The following is a 23,025-nucleotide window of genomic DNA, read 5'->3' on the forward strand; positions in this document are numbered from 1 at the left end:
TGGGGAAGAAAGAGGTAACTGGGAACATATTTCCTGGGAATGTAATGAATTGGCCTACTTTAAAGATTCCTTGCAGACTGCTCTTTTAGAGATACTGGGTGAGCAAACTGATGTGACTAAGGAGATGATCCCTTTGAGCTATGATACAGGATTGGAATTACCTAGACATAGTAAGGCCTTGCTGAGTCCAATTATGGTGGCTGCCAAAAAAACAATTACTAAGAAATGAAAATCAAAGTCTGAACCAACTTTACCAGAAGGAGTGAAAATAGTAACAGAGATAAAGCAACTGGAATTGGGATCTTTAGAAAAGTGAGAGAGCAAACTACATAGGAAAATGGGAATTGTGGGAACATTACATGCAGAGGAGGAGCAAGGTTTAAAAGAAGGTGGGATTTGAATGAGCTATGTAATACTTGATTGACAATGACTGGATATATTATACATGATGTATAATGTTTGCAACTACAGTTATCTCAATGGGGTCTTTGATGCATAATTTTTGCAACTAAAATTGTGTTAATGTGGTTTGCTTTTCATTTATACAAATGCAAGATTCTCCATGTCATACATGATCATTTAATAAAGATGTTTTTTGTTTAAAAAAAAAAAAGAGAAGCAAGTTTATCCCAGCAATCAGGGGACATGAAGAGGCAGCTGTGAGATTCAAGTTGCTATATCCAGCTGTCTTTAGGATACTGTTTCCGGGAGGACAGCCCTTTCTACTTTCTGTTGCCTGAGTCATTGTGCTAAAAGTTTTTGTGCTCTAGTCTGATTATAAAAAAAAAAGAAAGTTGCTTAACACCAATCATTCTAAACTCATGTATATTACTGAGGTAATCCTTTATTTTCTGCTTAGCATTCTGCAGTTGATCCTCTTCTTGTTCTGTGAGATTCCCCTTATTCTGCAATACTTTAATATTTGTCAGTCCCTCTAAATAATTCTTATTACTTCTTAACCATAGCTCCCTTTCTTTTATTTCTACCCTATTTTAAACTCCGCCTTCATTTTATCCCACTACCTAGCTATATTTTTAGAAGTAATTTCTATCCTCTTGAATAGCTCCTGAATAATGTCCACTACCCATTCCTTAAATTGCTCTCTTTTCAACAGATAGGTGGAAAAGCGCCAGTGTCTCAGTTTTATTTCATTACCCTATGTTTTTATTTTAGTTATTATTGATACATGATCTGAAATAGTTATTGGGTGTGTTTCAAGACCTTCAATATAATGCACATGTTCATGTAGGATGTAAATTCTGTCTAGCCTAGCCCAGTTGCTATATCATGGGAAATATGTAAATCCCCTCTGAACTCCTATTTACTGAATTCACAGCTTCCATGCCAAATATTTTCCTACATTTCTTCAAAAATGTACCCTCCTTTGTTATACTTTCCCTTCTGAGCCCCCCCCCCAGACACATCTTCACTGCTGCAAATCAAATTCCATTCCCCACCTATAAGTAATAATCCTTACTGCAAACTGATTTCTCCAATAATTTTCTTAAGCTCCACTATAGCAGTTTTAGGTGGAAAATAAATACATGCCAGTGTAATCCTCCTCCCTTACCAGTAGCCATACCTCTCAACCTCTTAGCACAAGAAATCTAGACAAAGCCTAAAATAATTGGGGGACAAAGGCCCCAAAATAGGGACAGATTATAAAGATTGCTCTTATAGACTTAGACATTTGCTAAAATACCAACATTTGTCTTAGCATGCATTTTCTGACAGAAATGAAGTATGACATTATTTAGTTATTTCAATCCTCAGTAATTTGCCAGAAAACCACAAATTTTATGAGGAATAGGCCAAAAATATGAGGCAAAAATCTGGACATTTGAGAGGTATGCCAGTAGCCCCATCTGCCATTATATTTTTTATCCTCTTCTATCACTATTGGAGCTCCTCTTGCAATTAATATAAGAACTCCTCTTTTCATTTGCCCCTGATATTCCACTGAATAACCTTCCTGAAAAAACTTTCTTTATCAAATTTACATGTTCAGTTCTTTCCAAGTGTGTCTGATTTAACTCACTACATCCAAGTGACGTCTCCAGCTGCATCTGTAGTTAACACCTACTGATGCTTCTAGGTATCAAATATTGCGTGTTCATATTTGCAGCTATAATTTCAAAACCATGCTATGTAGAAGGTTTTAAAATATTCCATCATAAAGCTTACCCAGTAGCAAACTCACCTGTGTTAATATTTGACCTCTGTTTAGTGCAAATAAGTAGATATTAACTGTTGTTTTTATGACATTAATTTATATAGATATAATTTTCACATTTTTCCAAATATCTCAACAACGAAGCAACACAGACAGAACTCCTCAGCCTCATATGAAAGCTCTCAGCTAGATGACTAAAATGTTGCTGACAGTATGTGTGTAACTTAAGTGGTTGCTGAGATATTGCAACTTGTTTACAAAATATTACAAATGTAATAGTTACTGTGTTTACTGTGACTTATAAAATTTGGTTTAAGACCTAGAACCTAAAGAATGCTGCCACAGTAAAAATAGTTTGTACTGAAAACTTTGCCATTTATACCTCTTTCATAACCTTTATGGTTTCAGATTGAGTCTGTCAGAAGGCTTAGGTTCATAGGTTCATAGGTAGGTACTAGGCTATCGGCCCTGGGGCCTATACAAGCCCAGCCAAAAAGGTACCCTGACTTTTGCCACCCAAGAAAATTATTTTCCTGTGCCACTGTCGAGCAGAGCCACAGAGGTGATCCCCAGGGTGAATTTCCAATTTCCCATCCAATCAGCAAGATTTTTCTTGAAGAGTGCTAATGAGGAGCTTTGTTTGATATAGATAGGTAGTTTATTCTAGAGTATGGAAAGTCTTTGGGACAGGAATCTATCCCTCCGGCATGTTCTGTTATTGTGGTGACAAGGTTTAGGTCCCTAGAGCATGTAGCTCGGAGGGATTGGGATTTCTTTAAGTGGAACATGTCCAACAGCTCTGGGTTTGACATAGCTTTGTATGTTAGGCAGAGATCACCTCTGAGTAAGCGATATGCAATGGAGTAAAGCTGGAGTTTTTTGAGGCGGTCTGCATAGGGCATCTGTTTGAGGCCAGTAATCCTCTTTGGGAGGTATTTCTGTGGCCTTTCCAGTCATTGTAGATGTCTTGTGAGGTACATACCAAAAGGGGTGTTGTACTCTATAATGGGTCGAATGAGTGATGAGTAGAGGGGAACAATGACCTCTTTTTTTCTGGATAAGAAACCTTTTGTGATGAGGTGTGCCATGTAGAAGGATTTCCTGACTACTGTGGTGATTATCAAAGGAGAGACTACTGTCCACCTGTGTCCCAAGGTCTCTTATCACACTTTCGGTGTTAAGTATACTACCGCCTATGTTGTAGTTCATGGGTACAGAGTTTTTACCAAAGGGGATGACAATGCACTTTTTGGCATTGAGCTTGAGGCCATGGCTTTGACACCAGGCATCTGTCTCAGTGAGGCCCTTTTGTAGGATGTCCACATCATTAGGAGTTTCGATTATGGCTCCTAGTTTGCAGTCATCTGCGAACTTCGTTAGCCAAAGACCTTCTATATTAGCTTGTACTTCAGAGAATTAGATACCAAACAGGAGAGGACCCAGGACTGAACCCTGTGGTACTCCACTTGTCACTGGTCTGAAGTTGGATATGGAGTCTGCTACTTTCACAGTGTGGGTTCTGTCCATGAGCCAGTTGGCAACCCATCTTGTGATATAGGGATTTATACCTAGTTTAGTGATTTTATCTATAATTCCAGAGTGGGAGATGGTGTCAAAAGCCTTGGCAAGATCTAGAGAGGCTGTGTGAACCACCTTACCCTTGTTTATGGCTTTGGTGACTGCTTCAAATAAGTCTATCAGGTTTAGGAGACATGATCTGCCTTTTACAAACCTGAACTAGGTGGGATCCAGAGTTTGGAGATTACCAATGTCTTTGTTTATAAGTTCCATGATGATACGTTCCATGGCCTTGCAGACCAGGCTCATCAGGCTAATGGGGTGGTAGTTCCTGGGGTCCGTGTTAGCTCCCCCCTTATGGAGTGGGATAACTGTTACTGTACACCATTCAGCAGGCACAAAGCCTGAGGTGAGGCTATGATTGAACATGGTACTTAGGTGGGGTGCCAGTTTGTTCTGTAGTTCATGTAGAACGCAGCCTGGGATGTTGTCTGGTCCCATGGATGCTGTGTTCTTGACTTTGGAGAGTGTGGTTTTTACCTCTGCAGCCGTGATTACAGGAACTTTGCATTCTTTTGATATAGAGATGGGCTCTTTTGGGGGTGAGAGGGGGGTAAAGTTAGCACTGAACCTATCTGCCAGGATGTTGGCAATATCAGTTGGGTCTGTATATTTAGTGCCATTGTGCTGTAACTCAGAGCTTAGGCTCCATCCATTGGAAGTTACAGTGCAAACTTCCTGAGTTCCATTGGTATGAATGAGTTAACATACCTATTTGCACTCTAGATTTTTTCTCAATAATTTTTATTGAAGTTTCAAATCAAGCATAAACAATAATGAATTCTCACTAAAAATGAAAATTATGTTAATATCAAAGTAGAACATAAATTATTTCCTATTGAAAATAGAATAAAAAACATATATTAAACTGACAAACAACTATTTACAAAGGGTGTCTATATATGTTCCAATTAATTACCAATATTTATTCCAAATGATACTATAGATCAATCATTGTTTGTTTAAAAGTTCTTGTGGTTCTTGCCTTTATTGTGATGATCTCCAAATGGGTGACTTCTGAAGTGATGTTTTTGAATTCATTAAAAGAGGGAACAATGTCACTTTTCCAGTTCTTTGTTATTACCTTCCTTGCAATTGACAATATGCTCCATAAAATTGTATATTTCACCTTTGCAACACAGACAGGTATTGGAGCATTAAATAGAATCAAGGATTTGGTCAATATAAATTTATCAGTGAATAAAGCCTGTAAATGTTTTCTATTTATCTGTGAGACCATTGGCATTTAAAGACATTACAAAAAGCATCATTATATTAAAAGTTATTATTCCCAACTTTTATGAACATCTTTTTTATTAAATGTCTAGTTCTACCTTTTGTGTTACATGCATACACTGTTTCACATGAAAAACTTTTAATTGTTTCTTGTCAAATCCATTTCAGCCTATGTCACATTTTACAATTTTTTTTGTTTTATTGAAAGCCCTCACAAATACCCACATAAAACTTAGTAATGTAATACTAACACACATAACTATGTACATCTTCAAATATTGAAGTTTTATCCTCCAAATAGGAACAGATGTTCCAAACTGACAGTCATATTCACAGACATGAGTTAATCTAAAAGAAAGGTTATCCATGTTAAGAAGCATGGTGCAACCTGTACTTCTATTAAGTGCTACTTGGTTTTGTCTTATCTTTATAGCTCTCTCAAATGGAAAAAACCCTGAATACTTTCAGAGAACATTATCTCTTAGACAGTTTCTCATTTCTTTTTTCCCCCAGCCAACCACTCTTCACCAGACTGTAACCAATTTCTCTTTATTAGATTGTCTCCAAGAAGACATGAGAACCAGGCAGCCAATTTGTCATTATCAGATTGTCTCCATGGAGACATGAGACCCAGATAGCCAGTTTTTCTTTATCAGATTGTTTCCATGGAGACATGAGGGCCAGATATGGAATTGCTGCTAAGCATACATTTATTTGATAGAAAAAAGCCTCATAATATTCAATATTCTTTTTCATTTACTTGCTTTGTCTTAAAACTTGTTACTAAATCAATTTAAGGTTCTTAATCCATTCATTCCCCAATGCAAGAATGAGAAAAAGCACATTCATTTTTATTTTGTCATACTCTTTTAACCAGGATTTTTTTTCTTTCACGTTGCAGTGCCTACATTTCTTAAAACTGAACAAGAAGAGAGAGAGAGAAGGGAAAAAGAAAAGGAAAAAAGAACAGTGGAAGCCATTTACAATCCTCAATACACTTAAAAAGAACTGAGAAAACTTTATAGCATGCAAAGAAAACCATACACCACACAAATAATACTATTAAGAAAAAAAGAAAAAATGTTCTTTACTTACAGTTAACTTTCTCCCCTCTCTTCCCCTCCCTTAAGCATTTTTCTGAATATTAATGACATGAAGTAGGACATATACTTTACATTCCCTTACAAGTCCAACAAATTATGAAAAAGTCCAATATTTCAGATTTTCTTGTTCTATTTCACAAATATAATTATTGTACTGTAATCCCACATTAGGCAACTGGTTTTATTACTGTTTATCTCCATCTCCCAAATCCTGCCTCTGCTTCATTTCCAATGTACTCTCAATTCTTCTAGTCAACTCTCATGCTTCCTTCTTTCTCTACAACATTTTCCTTTGAAACAGTGGAAAAGGTTTCATAAGTACAGTCTCTCTGTGGTCTTTATTACATGAAGAACAAGAAGCAGAATATTCTTCTGTTTTGTAGCTCACTTTTTGTTGGACAAACTTTTGTATTTCCTCCTTAGCATGTATTTCATCAAAAAATGATTTGGTCCCTGCAGGGAAGAATACCTTGAAGACAGCTGGGTACAGCAGTTTGAATCTCACACCTATGTCTAGACATTCACAAAATAGTGGAATGAATTTACTCCTCTTCTGCCTGGTGTACAATGAGTAATCATTCTCCACAAACACTCTGCTGTCTCCCACTTTTAGTATTTTGCCGTTCTGACACAGTTTTGTCAGAATCAACTCCTTCTGCTAGTAGGATTGTATTTTTACTATTAATGGTCTAGGTTGCTTTCTTATAGCCAGATTTGGAGCATATACACAATGCACCATTTCAACTAACAACTCCTTTTGTGGAATACCAGTTAATTTGCTTATTTTTGCTTTCATAAAATTAATGCAGTTTGTTCCTTCCAACTCCTCTGATAAAGCTAAAAATCTCAGGTTTTTCCTACATGCTGTGTCCTCAATTTGTATTATTTTTTGAAACATCTCTTCCTAAGCAGTCTTATATTCAACCAGCCTTTTCTTCATTTCAGCCTCTGATTTTTTCAGCTTTATCATCTGATCTGAGTATCTGTTTAAGGCTTCTTCCATTTTTTCCAGCCTTTTGTTGTTTGTGTTGATATACTCCATTTGTGTTTCATTTAGTTTAACCAGGTCTGTGTGTGGTTTGTCTTGTATCTTCCTGTAGGTTACTGGAAGTCATGTCTGGGGGTTGCACTGCTTTTTGCTGAGCAGCTACAGAACTTTCCCCAGTCAGTGTTTCTTCCTCACTTTTTGTAGCTGATTTTTTACAGGTGCTCTGTATTCCTTTTTTCCTGGTATCCAGGAAGTACACTTACTAGCCAGTTACTGAAATTGACCCATACACTCAAATGTCTACTGGCCTTCTCTGTTGAGTTTCTGTTTTCACACTAGGAGAGCTAGAGTCAAGCTGTTACTCAATGTGCAGCCATCTTGGAAATAAACTGGAGACAGGTATTGAGATAGTATGATGATCAGGAAGATTACTAGCAGCAAGGTAAATTTGGTGAATACTTGGCAGAACTGTAAAGCACAAATCCTACTAGATGTAGTTTAGACATGTGAACTGTGGTCCTGAAATAAAAGATGAAAAAACTGGAAGTCTGTTGACTGTATTACTGTGATAGGAAAACTAAAGCATAAACCCTGGTTTATATGATTAATAATTAGATGTACACTGAATAGGCTAAAGAAGTGACTAACTAAAATAGTTTGGTTCTTGTTAATATTTGTATAAAATGTTTCCCAATATAAATGTCATGTTATTCTGTTATTTGTATAAACTAGTTTTGTACAATATGCAGTTAGATGTATTTAAATGCAAGGTGGGTGGAGATTCTATCAGTGACATTTGAATATGCTAATGATATTGAGATAAAAAAGTAGTCTTTCTTAGTCATAAAATAACCAAGCATTAAACTGTTTAAAAAGAGGAAAGTCTGAAAAAAGCACAATTAAATTTAAAATAATATTGTGATTTTTGGCTGTTGGGAGAAGATAGCTGTGTTTTGATTGTATAGAGAATTAAAAGGTAATGATGTCTTCAGTTTTTATGGAGTTGGTTGTTCAAATTAATGCTTTGAATTTACGCTATAGACATTGGCTAGAATTAAAAAAAAATGCTGATCTTGATAGGAAAGTAGTACCTCTGACATTTTGCGTATTGTGCTAAGACTTTCCAATTCAGACACTGTTCTGCTACTGAGGTTTTCCCCTCATGGAGTCCTAGCTAATGCTAATGAGCCATGTACTATTCCCAATGAATGTTCATGGCCCCCAGTTTTCTCTGCCAAGTGATTCAGGGACATGCTTGACTGAGTAAAATGTTATTCTAAAACCATGAGTAAAAAGGTCAAACAGAAAAATAATCAGTAAAAAACAAAACAAAATCTAGTAAGGTTAGTCTTTCCACTGTATGATTTCTTAAACCTTTTATATTAGAGGCAACATGGGATATAAGCAAATGACCCTTTCAGGATATCGGGTGTTTCAGCTATATGACAATTTTGAATGTTCATGACTTTTTTCCAAGTTTATTTATGGACAAATTCAGGCCAATAAAGCCAAACCCTACTAGCTGTGGACATGCATGTTTCAGCCTTCTTATGGCATCATCAGCACAGCATAAATGGAATGTTTGACTAACCTTTAGAAACACAGGGTTGTCATATCCAGCTGATATCCATAACCATAATGGGTGTCTGCAAAATATCCCAACCAACAAACTAAAACAATGAGTAAAAAAGTTACACAGAAAACTTAATCACTAAAAACCAAAAGAAAAATCTAGCAAGGCTAGACTTTCCACTGTGTGATTCCTTAAATTTCTTGCATTAGAGGCAAATGGGATATATGCAAATGACCCTTTAAGAACATCAGGTGTTTCAGCTATATGGAAATTCTGAATGTCCATGACTTTTTTCTTTTTAAGTCTATTTATGGACAATTCAGGCCAATAAATCCAACCCCCCACTAGCTATGGACATGCATGTTTTAGCTTTCTTATAGCATCATCAGCACAGAATAAGTGGAATGTTAAGCTAGCATTTAGAAACACAGGGTTGTTGTACTCAGCTGATATCCATATCCATAACCATTATGGTGTCTACAAAATATCCCAACCAACAAACTAAATCAATGAGTAAAAAGGTCACATGGTGTGGTTTGGCTTTAATGGCCTGAATTTGTCCACAAATAGACTTAAAAAGAAAAAAGTCATGGACATTCAGAATTGCCATATAGCTGAAACACATGATGTCCTTAAAGGGCATTTGCATATGTCCCATGTTGCCTCTAATACAAGAGGTTTAAAGAATCACACAGTAGAAAGTCTAGCTTTGCTAGATTTTACTTTTAAATTTTTATTCTAAGAAGAAAGAGTGACAACCATAACACGTGTCACTTATTCATAACTGTGAGGGTACTGGCAGTATGAATATGAAAATAGAATGTAGATGGTCTTATGGGCACAGACAAAAAACAAATAGTACTGAATTTGGGTACAGACAAAAAGCAAATAGTACTGAATTATATAAAGAAGTGTGTTCAAATAATGTTATAGTTGATACATAAACATATAAAAAGCATGTGAATTTGACAAAATAAATAAATAAAAATATTAGAAGGTAGAAATTCATAGAAATATCAGGAACAAAGGAAAGTGAGAGCAATAATACTGACTGTGAGAGGGATGCTATTAGCGATAGAAGAGGGGGAAAAGTCAAACATCATAAATATGTGGTTGTTGTAGCAAAGAGAGAACTGACATGGGCAGAAGGCTATGCTGGCATGTATCTATATTTCATCTCAAACAACTGTTATAGAACAATTTAAAGAGCAATAAATAGTCTTTCAGCCTTATTTATGGGTGGGGACTAAAATCGTATTTGCAATAGGGAGACTGTATGGCAGGGGAATCTAAAAAGGAAAATATAACAAGGCAGAGTAGATTTCTGAAGAAGTGTAAGGGAACTTTAGGTATGAAAGATATCTGCATACATGCAAATATTTCAGGCAAGGGAAAGTATTAAAAATTGGAGACAGAGTATTTGTGGAAAATTATTCACTGTATACCAGGCAGAAGAGAAACACATTCCTTCTAGTAATCAGAGATGGTGAGAGACAGGTGTGCAAAATATCCAGCTGTCTTCTGAATATTCTTCTGGAGGATCAAAGTCATTTTTCAATGCGGAACAGGTAAAGGAGGAAACACAAAAGTTTGTCCAACAAAAAAAGTGAGTCATCAAGTAAAAGGGGAATCTGCTTCTCATTCTTCTGAGAAGAAAGCACACAGACAGCCTTTGCCAGTGAAACCTTTACCCTTGTTCCAAAAGAAACATTTGAGAGACAGAGAAAAGCACAGATGTTGACTAGAAGAACTGGGAGTATTTTGGAATTGAACCAGAATCTGGAATTGGGATATAGAGATGAATAGGGAGAACAGCAGCAACATGGAAATTAGTGAATAAATATGAGACTCCAAAGCGATCCCATTTGTGAAACATAGATATATTAGAAAAAGTGGAAAGAGTAGACTTTTGTTGACTGTTAAACTTGTGAGGAACTTAAAAGCATTTGCCTCACTTCGTATCATTAGAAGGACAGTGAGGGGAAGAGTAAGGAAAAAGGCACCTGTAAGTAAAACAATTTCTGTTCTTTACAGTATTTCTAGGAAACTGTGTGTGTTTTATAGTAAAACATTTTTAGTTCTTGTACGTGATAAAGTTACTAATGTAAACAGATGCATTTTCGTATTTCTTCTCTTCTTTCTTTTTTAGTATTAAGAAATGTAGATATTGCAGTACAAAAAGAAAGGAAAGGCTAGAGGAAAGCATGTTTAAGTTAATAAGATGTAATCCTGGATTGTTGAGTTGGGGGGATGAGGTGAAAAAGTACACAGATCATAATATATGTAGAACTAGTATGTATTCTCTAACTTTTACATAGGTGAATGACTGGCTTAAGATGTCTGACTTAATCTAATAACAAGTTTTAAGTGGAAACAAATAAATATAAATACACAAATATCATGAAAAGTTTTTCTTTAGCAATAAATGTTTTGCTCGTCTTTCAGGCTGCAGCAGAGGACTACATTTTTTTCTCTTACATTTCCATGGAGGCAAGCTAACAATAGGAAAATAAAAAGCTAGAACACTGATTTCTTCAAAGATATAAATGAATGTTTTCTGAAAGTATGCAAGTTGTTTTCACATCTGGGTGAGGAATAAAGATAAAACAGACACCAATTAGTGTGGGTAGAAGCACAGGTAATAACATTCATCTTTTCTTAAATTACCTCAATTTTAGAATAATTAAGGCCTGTGATAGGAGTTGTCTATTTGAGACAACTCTTTCTATTAGGAGGGTTAAACTTCATTATTTGAAGATGTACATATTTATGTGTATTTTTATTAAGTTAATGGGTTTTTGGAGAGGTGTGTGTGTGTGTGTGTGTGTGTGTGTGTGTGTGTGTGTGTGTGTGTGTGTGTGTGTGTGTGTGTGTACATGTGTTTCTTTTAGGGTGCTTTTTTTTGTTTTATTAAAACAAAAAGTCTTGTAAAATGTGACATAGGTTCCGGTCTTGATGATAGGAAAAATATATAAAGGATTAACCTGCCGAACATTAGTGGGTACATGTATTACAAAAGCTGGAAACAGACATTTAAAAAAAGCTGTCATATCTAATAAGTGGGAATAATGACTTTATTATAATGGCAACACTATCCATATTATCTAGGAATGTGAAGAGTCTCACAGATATAGACAAAAAGGAGAGTATTTCATAATATTAGGAAATGCAGATTGCAAATAGCAATGCTACAGGTGATACATTTGGGAAAAAAACTGAGCATGTGAATGTGATAAAGAAAAGGATTCAGGAAGGATTTTCAACAGAATATCCGGGACAAAGGAAAATATGAGCATTTATATTAATTCCTATAAGAGCTTCAACACTGATACAAGGGAAAAACAGTTAATGGCATATTTATGGTAACTCTCTGAGAGAGAATTTACATATTATATCCCAAGGTACAATAGCCTGGTTAGACTAAACAGAAATTATATTTCACAGGAACATGTGCATTTAATTGAGAACTTTGTCATATATCCATCAATTGTTTCAGATCATGCACCAATAGCAACTAAGATTAAAATGCAGGGTAATGAAGTAAAGATGAGACACTGGTGCTTTACCACCTACCTGTTAAAAAGAATGGAATTTAAGGGATGGGTAGTTTTAATTATTCAGTATTTATTTGGTATGATAGAAAGTACTCCAGAAGTTATAGCTAGTTAGTGGAAAATGAAACTGGAGTTTGAAAATACGGTAGAAATAGAGAGAGATCTGGTTAAGAGGTAGCAGGAATTATTCAGAGGGTCTGGCAACGTTTAAACTATTACAGAATAAGGATAATCTCACAGAACAAGAAGAAGGAAAATTGCAGAGTGCTAAATGGAAAATAATAAGAGAATACCCTAATAATATACATGAGTTTAGAAAGACTGCTGTTAAGCAACTGTTTTTTGATAGTAACTTCAGAACACAAAAACGTTTAGCACAGGGATTTAGGCAACAGAATGTAAGAAAGAGTTCTTGCCAAACCTAGGGAGCTTATAACAAGAAACATAACTAAAGATCATGTAGGTTATTAGAGATATTTCAGAAATGTTATGAACATTTGCATAAAGCAGAGAAGTGGGGAAATCAAGAAATAGCACAAATGGAAATATTTATGGAAGACTTAAATATGCCAAAGTTAGAGGTAGAGGAGTCTCAACAGCTAACAGTTAAACTAGGAGGAGATGATATAAAAATGGGGATGTATAACCAATTTACAGGAAAGTCTCCAGGAATACATGGCATTCTGTTTGAAGTTTGGAAGTGAGGAGGGAAGAAACTGATAAAGATCTGGAAGGTTTTGTTTAACAGTATTTTAAAAGGAGGGGATACACCAACATCCTATAAAAAAGCTGTGATGGCTGTAATAGCTATAGATAGTAAAGACACATCAGATCCAGCTTCATATAAACCCATATCAATTTTAAACCATGTTTATGAAGTGTTTATGCCTATAATGGCTAAAAGAAAGGGAAAGGTTATGCCAAAATTGAAAGATATGGATTAATGGGGTTTTGTGGGCAGAGACAAACACCTGACAACATTAATAGAACAATGATGATCCAGAGGGAAGCAGAATGTGAAATAATATCACAGTTGTTGGTGGGTCTTGATGCATAGAAAGCATTTGACAGAAAAAGCTGGGATTTTATGCATAGGGCAATGGTAGCATTTACCTTTCCTGATACAGATAATACAAAAAGTGAGAAACTGGAAGCTCTTGCCTATGGATATGGATAGCAACGTGCAAGCAGTAAAAGTGTTTTTAGTCACTTTAGTTTTATACACAATTCAGACATATTTTATCAACCAGAGGAGAAGTTGTGGGCAGTAATTATTAAAGAGTTGAAGGATTTTATTTGGGAGGGGAACAGGCAAGAGTTAAGTGGGATAATCTGATCATCCCAACAGAACAAGGATGTTTAGGATTACCTGATTTGAGGGGATATTTTAGAGCTATACAGTTAAGGCTCTCATACATAACACAAGCAGAAAGCTACAATTCAAAGTGAAAAAGGATGATGATGAAGAAAAGGGATAATTCAAGAAATAAAGTGTGGGATTTGGATGCAGATCTTTAAGGAGAGCAGCAACAATCATTCAGAATGTTATATTCATAAAGTAGCAGCAAGCATATTAAGAACTAAGCCAACATAGGAACAGGGAAAGGAGATTCTACTGATAGGGATGAATACAATTAGAGGCACAGATAATAGGCAAGAGGAGTGGAATTTACTGGAGAAAACTGGCAAATGAACCAAGGCATTGGTAGCAAATAATTAGAGAGGGGAAAGGTAATAGATTGGGAAGAAGACAAGGATTTATTTGGACTGCAGGCTAGAGGTTGCCTTCCATATCATGCATTGATATCAGAGTTTAGGCAAAGAGAAAGGAACAGGGGGACCCTAAGTGAAAGACCAGCACTAGTAGAGTTTTTAGTATCATCTAAAACAGAATCTGCTGTTAAAAACAGCTAATTAGTAGGACTTATTGCATGATGACTATAAGAACCAATCAAAGGAGGTTAGAAAGGATTGGGAAGATAAATTAGATAAGCAATATATAAAGAAAAAATGAGGGGGGTATATGTATGTCTTTCAAATATGCAACAAAGTCTAGAAGATTTAGGATCTTAGCTTCAAAGTGTTTACATACGTATCTCTGTATCCCAAGTAGACTCCAAAGAATATTTCCTCAGGTAGATAGCAAATGTTGGAGGTGTGATGAAGAAGAAAGAGGCAATTGGAACATATTTATGGGAGTACAATAAGTTGGCAGATTTTAAAAATACCCTGAAGACTACTCTATCAGATATACTGGGTAAACAAATTGGTATAACTAAGGAAACTATTTTTTCGCTATGATACAGAATTGGAATTGCCTTGTCATAGTAAGGCCTTGCAGAGTCTAATTATGGTGGCTGCCGAAAAAAGCAATTATTAGAAAATGAAAAGCAAAGTGAATATAGTAATTGAGATAAAAATAACTGGAAACATGATCTTCAGAAAAGGGTAGGAGCAAATTACATAGAAACATGGGAATTGTGAGAACAATATGGAGTGAGGTTTAAAAGAAAGTAAGATTTCAATTAACTATGTAATGTTTGATAATGACTAGACAGATTATAAGTGATGTATAATGTTTGCAACTAAAAATATGTCAATATGGTTTGTTTTCATTTACATAAATGTATTATTGCCTGTGTCATAAGTGGTAATTTAATAAATAGATTTGTTGTTTAAAAAAAGTCCATTACAGTAAAATTCATTGTTCTAACATAGTCTCTGGTGACACAGCCTTAAATACTTTCATGTTACTCCTTTTAAAAATGTTGTGTAAGGTAGTTAAACTCTTGTGGAACTGAGCTGAGCCAGTCAAGGTAGCAGCTATACCTTGCAAACAATACACCATGGTGTGCACTTTCTAAAAGTAATTTACTTTGTGTAATGAGATGTGCTAGAAGTAAAAGTAAAAAGTCCTGTCAGATTTATAATGCCTTTATTGCTGATTGTTGCCTGTTACCTATACTGTCTTTCTCTGTTTTATACTGTACTTTTATTTCAGTGTGATATATTTACCTAGCATGTGTCTGGAAATGGTCAGTGTGGATCAGTGCACTACCCCAATAAACAAATATAAATAAAAATATAATAAAATAAATAGAAATAATTTATTTTATTCAGTTATTATCATGGTTTTATCATTTATCTATTTTGTTGTATATCTTTCCATTCAGAAATCAGGTTTAACTAAATGGTTTCTTAGCTTATGCTTGTGACTTTAGCTTTTTTTTTTTTGTATCCTGATGACTAATATGCACTATATGGGATGAGGGACTACATTTTAGAAGCTGGTATACAATTCCAAAAATCTTTATTACACCCCATTTTAAATGCTGTGCATGACAGCAATATAAACCTCCCCTTTCCTCTATACCTGTTACTATGTAAACACCTCTTCCAATATTAGCCCACCACTTCATTATTTACTTTATATACTTTTTATTCTGTATTCACTACTAATTATCTGCATGCACATATACTACTACTCTTTCTATAACTTTTTTGTAACCTTAACTTCCTGAATTGTTTCACTATATTGTATCTCTTGTTTTCACAATGAACTGATGTATCAACTTCTGTTTCAATTTATTAATCAATGTATGTTTTAATCTATGTATTTTCTAAATGTTTGTCATGCATTGGAGCTTTTCTCCTTGGGTCTCCACTGCAAATGGGTTGAGGCTCAATTGGACCAATCCGGTTAACAAATCTCAAATAAATAAAATTATCACTCACTTAAAAGTCTCTCTTTTTCTCTGTAAATAAACTAGAGAAAGAAATAGTTACATGATTTGCTACGGGATATAATCTGCTCTAAAATAGAAAATTATACAATGACCCCCCCCATTAATATTCCAAAACCGTTGTAAATCAGACTTATACTAATGGAAAAAGATCCAGTCGCCTGGACTTTTTCCATTAGTACAAGTCTTTTTTTTTTTTTTTTATTAGACAGCAACGGAGAACAGAAGAACTCTGTTGCTGTAATCTCACTATGTTAAATGGGTTTAACATAGTGAGATAGCTTAAAAAAAGCAACGGAGATCTTCCTTTCTCCGTTGCTTTTTTTAAAGCTGTCTCGTTATGTTAAAACTCTTTTAACATAGCGATACACCTTTTAAAAAGCAACGGAGATCTTCCTTTCTCTGTTGTTTCCACACACAGCTCTGATGTACTGCATAAGCATACGCATTCGCAGTACATCAGAACTGCCGCAGAATACCGGACAGCTGCGGAAGGGCAGCACGGAGGCATTATACAATCCCATTATTTAAGAAAAGTAAGTATTTTTTCTTAAATAATGTCATTGTATAATAGCAATAACCCACTTCTGGGTGTGGGTAATGCTGGATTTACCCACGGTTGTCTTTGTCTGGCCACTAGGGCTTCGCCCTCATGACCAAACCACACCAACCATTGGGTAAATCCAGCATTACCCACACCCAGGTGTGGGTTATTGCTTAAGTAATCTATTATGTTATATGTTAAAACCCCCAATATTTAGACTGTAAATGAAAAAGTGTAGATAAATATAAGCTTTTTTGCTTGTTGATTTCTGGTTCAAGTGAACTGCAAATCTAAAACTTATTATTTTGACATAATCAAATATGTGAAAGGTAGCTAGAATAAATGTACTTAATTTACAATGAAGACATGAAAGGAAATGCATACAGTGTTGTAGCAATAAAGAGGATGACTTTACAGCATTTACATTGTTGTAGGTTTTAATGGATCGTTTTATGAGTAATGAGAAAAATCTACAAAATAAATATAAATAATATTTGCCAAAGAGGTTGAAAGTGAGAGTAAGCACTCCACTAGCTCTGTTATTTAATTTTGATTAATGGATCTGATCAAAGAAGCATGCTACTTGATAAATATGCAGGAAATATGCAGATGGTCTGATAACTGCAGTTTTTATTAATAATGTTTACTGTCCCAAAAATAGTTTTAGTGCGTTATTAATAAAAGTAGCACATGTGCATGTGCAAATAGAATGAGTTTGATATGTTAAAATACACAAATTAGGGCATATGGGACACAAGGATAAATAATACTCTGTACTTGTTAATGAGACAGATCATTAGAAAAAGCAAGATTCAGAAATCTATGAACACAGTAAACTGAGTTTTCACACTCATATTTTTTTATTTAGAATGCACATACAGCAAGTATAATCTGGGACATTGTATTAACATGTAGAAGGCCAAAGCATGCATTAATCCTTGGTTAAAATTCAGTTTCTTTACGTGATCTTCTAGACTGGATATGGCTACAGATGGTATGGAAGACAAGCATGACAGAATCAGTCATAAACCTCACCGAACATCTGTATATAAATTGATTCAGACAGTTTTATATATATATATATATATATATATACATACATACTTTGGGTCTATAATATATATATATATATATATATATATATATATATATATATATAGAGAGAGAGAGAGAGAGAGATTACAAACAGATAAATATCTCTGAGAATGTTGGGATATGCATTTTTTTAAAAAATCATATACAGAAGGAAAAAGACCGATTTCAATTTCCTAAGAATAAGTACAATACATAGGAATTCCTACATTGATAAGTAAGATAATCCTGGAACGTCCCATCTTTCTCTAATTATGTCTGCAGAAAATGTGACCATGTTTAAACAATATGCATAGATGACTCATTGAATCAAACTCCTAAATTAAATTATATATATATATATATATATATATATATATATATATATATACATACACACACAAACACAAGCCGTAGAGGAGGAAAATGAAGCAGATGAAGGAAAATAGCACAAAACACTGCAGTGCAGATTGAGTTACTGGAAATTCCATTTGGTTGCAGAAATCATATTCTTCCTTTCATTTGCACAGGAGAACACAGTTCACAGACATACAGGTGGTCACATATGACATTTGGAATATTCATAGTGTTGGAAAACTAAATATTTGCTGGGCAACTTATGGGTGTTAACAACTTAATTCTTAAGATGTGGAACAAACTTACAGATGTTCTGTTCTACCTACTTTGTTGAACTCTGCTAGTATGTTCAGCTTTCACATAGAGTAGAACAAAGTAAAATTGTTATGCACACTGATCTCTGATTAATGAATCTTTGCCTTTTGTTTTTACTTAGTGTCAGCCATGGACTTAGAGCATTCTGTAAAAGAGGATGAGTACCTACTACAAAACAAAGAGGTAAGGCTGACTGGATTTTCTCCCAAGCCAGCACAGAGGGTAGCAATGAAGAGGCCCCTTCCAACTAGCAAAAAAATACACTTCAGTCAGAAGCTGCTGCTGCCTCTAAAAGGCAAATATTTCTATACCCCCTCCTCTTATCAGACCTGGCTTGAACTTGGCAAACTTGCTCCTACATTTCCACAGATACCTGAGAGGCCATATGACAGCAAGATCTGGAGAAACTTTGTCTTAGGATATCAAAATGCTTCTGGTATTCAGAGTGCCACCAAAGTTGTTGATTCCGGTCACACTATTGGCATTCCTCCTCCTTCTAGAATGGGAGCTAATAATTATATAAAATTTGTTTCTGAAGGGGGACTAGTTCATGATAAGACCCAAAAACAAACTGTGTTCGCCAAGGTGCTGAAGGAAATGACACAGTCCAGGAAACTATGGATAAACAATGAACACAAAATACTGCCTGAAGGCTTTCAGCGGAATAATAGCTCTCCTTGGGCTCTCAAACACCAAAAATGAAGTTCATGAAATTAAAAAAAAATCCTTACAACTGTCCTGACTTTCCTAATTGAGGTGTAAAGCAATGATAGTGTCTCAGCAGGTTGCACAAATCTTTTTATCTATGCATTAGGTGACTGAATGTGTGTTCCAGGATGACACTACAGGGCAGTATTAGGGAATGTACTGTACTTCATTAAACTAAGATCCACCCTGTCTGGCATAAAGGCATTGGCTCTCAATCTTTTCCATCTCCGTTATGTGGAATACTACCTATCATAATGTGGAACGAATGGACAAGATGTGGGACACTTACTAACAGCTTGCTAACAACTTCAACTAGGAAGCTCACAGGATGGCTTATAAAATGTTATTTTGATGGATTAACATGATTCAGTATTTACCATTAATATCAGTTTAAAAATTCTTAATACTGAATGTGTGACAAATCCTTTCAATGTGAAACTTCAAGGAATGTGGACTTTTTAGGTCTCAAAATGAGGAACATTCCTCATAATCTGGTATACTTGAAAGGTGTGACGATGGTAGCTTTAGTGGATGTGAAGCATTCATTAGTAAAAAGTAAAGAGTGGGAGATTAAATAAAATAATACAAATCAACAGTATTACATACAAAAAGCAGTATGCATTTTTTCAGGTATTAACAAATGTTTAGCACTTGTTTTGAGCTATGTGATTTTTAAACTTAAAATGTCTCTAATAAACTTATTAATTTCCCTTTGAATTCCAAACAGTTTCAGTTCTTTATTCATTTAATATTTGATTTTATAAAGTATTTCTTTTGCCACATCTTTCACCCATATATTTCTAGAGAATTTCACCATTTGCCTTAATGTAAACTCTATCATAGCTCATTCAGCTTTTGAAGTTGCTTTGAAGTAGGCAGTTTTTTTTTTCTTTACTTTGCTTTAAATCAAATGGTCTTAATTTTTCCTGCCCTTTTTGCTCATTTTCTACTCAGAAACAGTCCTAGTTTTCTATTAATCTCACATTCCATAAAGTGCAGTTTTATTTTTAAAATGTTAGCACATTCATTGTGTAGGCAACAATTTTCTACAGTAACCTAAGTTTTGGCATACTCTGGTCCCTGTCCATTCATGTGTTGTTTCCAGCTTTCAGCCCACATTTCCATATAAATCCTTTCATATGACATCCTAATATATCTTTTCTATTTTCAGACTGCCTCCAGAGTTTTTTTTTTACATTTCTTTATACTCATATAGTTGCTTATAGTACATAGCACTTTACAAGGCCATATTTCCATTTCAGTGTTTTGGCAACACATTTCTTATTCAATTCTTTCTTTTACTAGTTTTACTATTCCATTCCTACAACATTCTGCTATAAACCATGTCTACCCATTGTACTTTAACAAGAATTTATAGATTGCAAATATATATTACACGTATAAACTCTACTATTCCACCATTCCTAAGCCTCCTTACATTTTATTCTAACACACTGTATCCCTTTTCACAGTAATTATGTTCCCTATGTCAGAGAAGAAGCTACCCCTGGTAATTTAGCCTTCACTCCTTTTGCCATCCAAATTACCCCTGCAAATAAATATTAGTCAGGCTGAAAGTCTTAAAAGCATAGACTCTTTTCAGTGTATTGTGTTCATAGGTTCATAGATTAGTACTAGGCTAATTGCCCTTGTGGGCCATTTTAAGCCTAGCCAATTACCTCATCCTTTTCACTTATGTTCTTATCTATCACATCCTTCTAATTTTACTTTCTATATTTCCAAAAATTCAACATCTAGACTCTCAATATTATCCTTGTTTAACCTAAAAGGAAACATTTTTTGTCCTGCCCTGAACATAGGATATATCACACTTCTTTTTCATGACTACTTTAATTTCCTTTTCATAAGCTCCTTATTTATTCTAAATGTCTCTCAATGATTATTTTACCCACCACAGATATTGTTATTCATCTGCATAAGGATATGTTTTAATGTGACTCCTTCCTTCATCAACACCCCTTGATTCTTAAAACCCATTAAATAGTGGGATAATGTGGCATTTTTATAAAAGCTCCACTTTCATTATCATTCTGTCACTTGGTTTTGTAACACTGCAAAAAACTGCTACTTATATCCTTCCTTTTTCTTGTAATCCATTTTCTCCAAATCTTAGCATTACCTGCCATTTTTATACCTTCCAGTTCTGTTTTGCTGTTTCATTAATAATATACTCTTGAGCCCTTTCTTTTCCCCCAACATGTGATATAGTTATTATGAATCTCTACACTTTTTCCCTTTATAGAATATGTCTGGTTAGTATATAAGAAATCCCAGTTTCACCAGTCTCTTAATTATTGCTGCAAGAATCTTATAATGATTGTGTCTTATAATACTCCTACTACTACTAACATTCTCCAAATTTCTTTAGGTCCCCTTTCTCCAGTATAATTGTTACTAATATACTATACGATTTCCCTTCTGCCATCCTAATAGCACATCTGATATAGATCACTTGTGTTAAGATACCTTTTATTTTTACTCTTAAAATCTTATATAGTACCCTCATAATCATTCTACCTCTCCTGTTCTTCCTTTCTCCAGCACATTAATTGCTTTATTAGTCTTTTTGTTTTGTACTAGAAAATTGTAGATATTCTCAAGCATTTCTTCTACTTCTCCATATAAACATATCATCCCTCTTATTTCTTCTAGCACCATAGCCTCCTTAGCAGAATATTTAAAAATCTGCTCATTCTATTGGTATTTTCACTTTTTTTTTCTAAAAACATTAGTCATATGTTGTTTTGGTACTTTAATCTCCATGTATTTCTTCATTCTTAAACAGAACTAAGATTTTTCCCTGTTATGGTCTATAACTTCTTTTTAAATTTATTCAGCATTCAGTTTGTCTCTTCCTCTTCTAATAAAATTCTGAAAATTATATACCATTTTATTTATGTTATATCTTTTTCCTTTTCTAGTTTATGTGCAGTCTTCTGATTTGCTCATTATAAAACTCTTACTATTTCCTTATATTATATATCTAGATTTATAATGACAAACTTCTTTACCTTTTTCACAATCATCACTACTTAGCATTATTCTAGAAAACTCTTTCTTATGATTCTCTTCTTGTTCTTCCTGACTTGACTCAAACTGTATACTAATGTCAGTACAATCCATAAGTGTCCTCTACCTCACAACTTTAAAACTGAAATTAATCTCATTTGAAACTAAAACCATATGCCTGCTTAGTATATGTGTAATCTTTAACTTGTATCTATTATTTTTTTTCCTAAAATGTGCACTAAATTATTCATTTTTCTTGTGATATTTACCGTCTTGTAAACAAAAGTTCTTGTATTTTCTAATTGTTTCAATGAATCCTTTATTTCAACTGCTCGATAAATGTTCACTAGGTTCACAGATATTTTTGACTGCATGCCAATTGTCATTCTTTTTTAAAGAGCAAACCTTTATTAATTACTATGTTTCCATTTTTACATATTCTGCAATTTTCATGCATGGTGCACTTATTAGAAATTATCATTCTTGACTTGCACATCATGCCATACTTCCAATATGCAATTCTTAAAGACAGGTCTGTTCCATACACATTTGCTTCATAACTGTTGTACCATCCATTCATTTATTTCACTCCTTATATATCTTGTATTCAGTAAATCAATTCTCAGTGCTTAAGTACATAGTTTTCTTCATTCATCATTGTCATTCATTCAGATGCTACCACTACACACACCTTCTGTCCTTTGCAAACATATTCATCAATCTATAATACCTTATCTTAACTTTTCTTCATAAGTGTAATTTTTAGTCACTTACTGTTCCTTTTTACCATTTTCCTTTTGCGTTTGTAAAAAATTAAATGTTCAGTACATTGTTATCATTTTTTCTGTTTTTACTTCACTATCTTTTTTTTAAATTTTTACGTCAGTTTTTCTTTATTATGTTTGTTTTCTTAATTGTATGACACTCATTTGCAATCTTCTGAGGGAAAACTCTTTGGAGTCTGCTTGGGGTATAAAAATACTTATGTAAACACTTTCAAGCAAAAATCCTAAATCTTCTAAAATGTGTTGCATATTTGGGAGCCATATATA

At 34.4% G+C, this 23,025-nt stretch overlaps 1 protein-coding gene across 1 annotated transcript in view; it reads left to right on the plus strand.

The window, feature by feature from the left end:
• TEX52 (testis expressed 52) overlaps positions 1–19,288 on the plus strand; it is a 64,638-nt gene extending 45,350 nt beyond the window's left edge. The window contains exon 2 of the mRNA XM_044087112.1: positions 18,357–19,288. Coding sequence (XP_043943047.1) covers positions 18,365–18,937 — 573 coding nt within the window. The 5' untranslated portion in view covers positions 18,357–18,364 and the 3' untranslated portion in view covers positions 18,938–19,288. The remainder of the gene's footprint in view (positions 1–18,356) is intronic.
• Positions 19,289–23,025: the final 3,737 nt, after the last annotated feature.

The sequence above is a fragment of the Protopterus annectens genome, chromosome 11.part0 (genome assembly GCF_019279795.1).
Source record: "Protopterus annectens isolate FY-2018-M chromosome 11.part0, PAN1.0, whole genome shotgun sequence".
Taxonomy (NCBI): Eukaryota; Metazoa; Chordata; order Ceratodontiformes; family Protopteridae; genus Protopterus; species Protopterus annectens.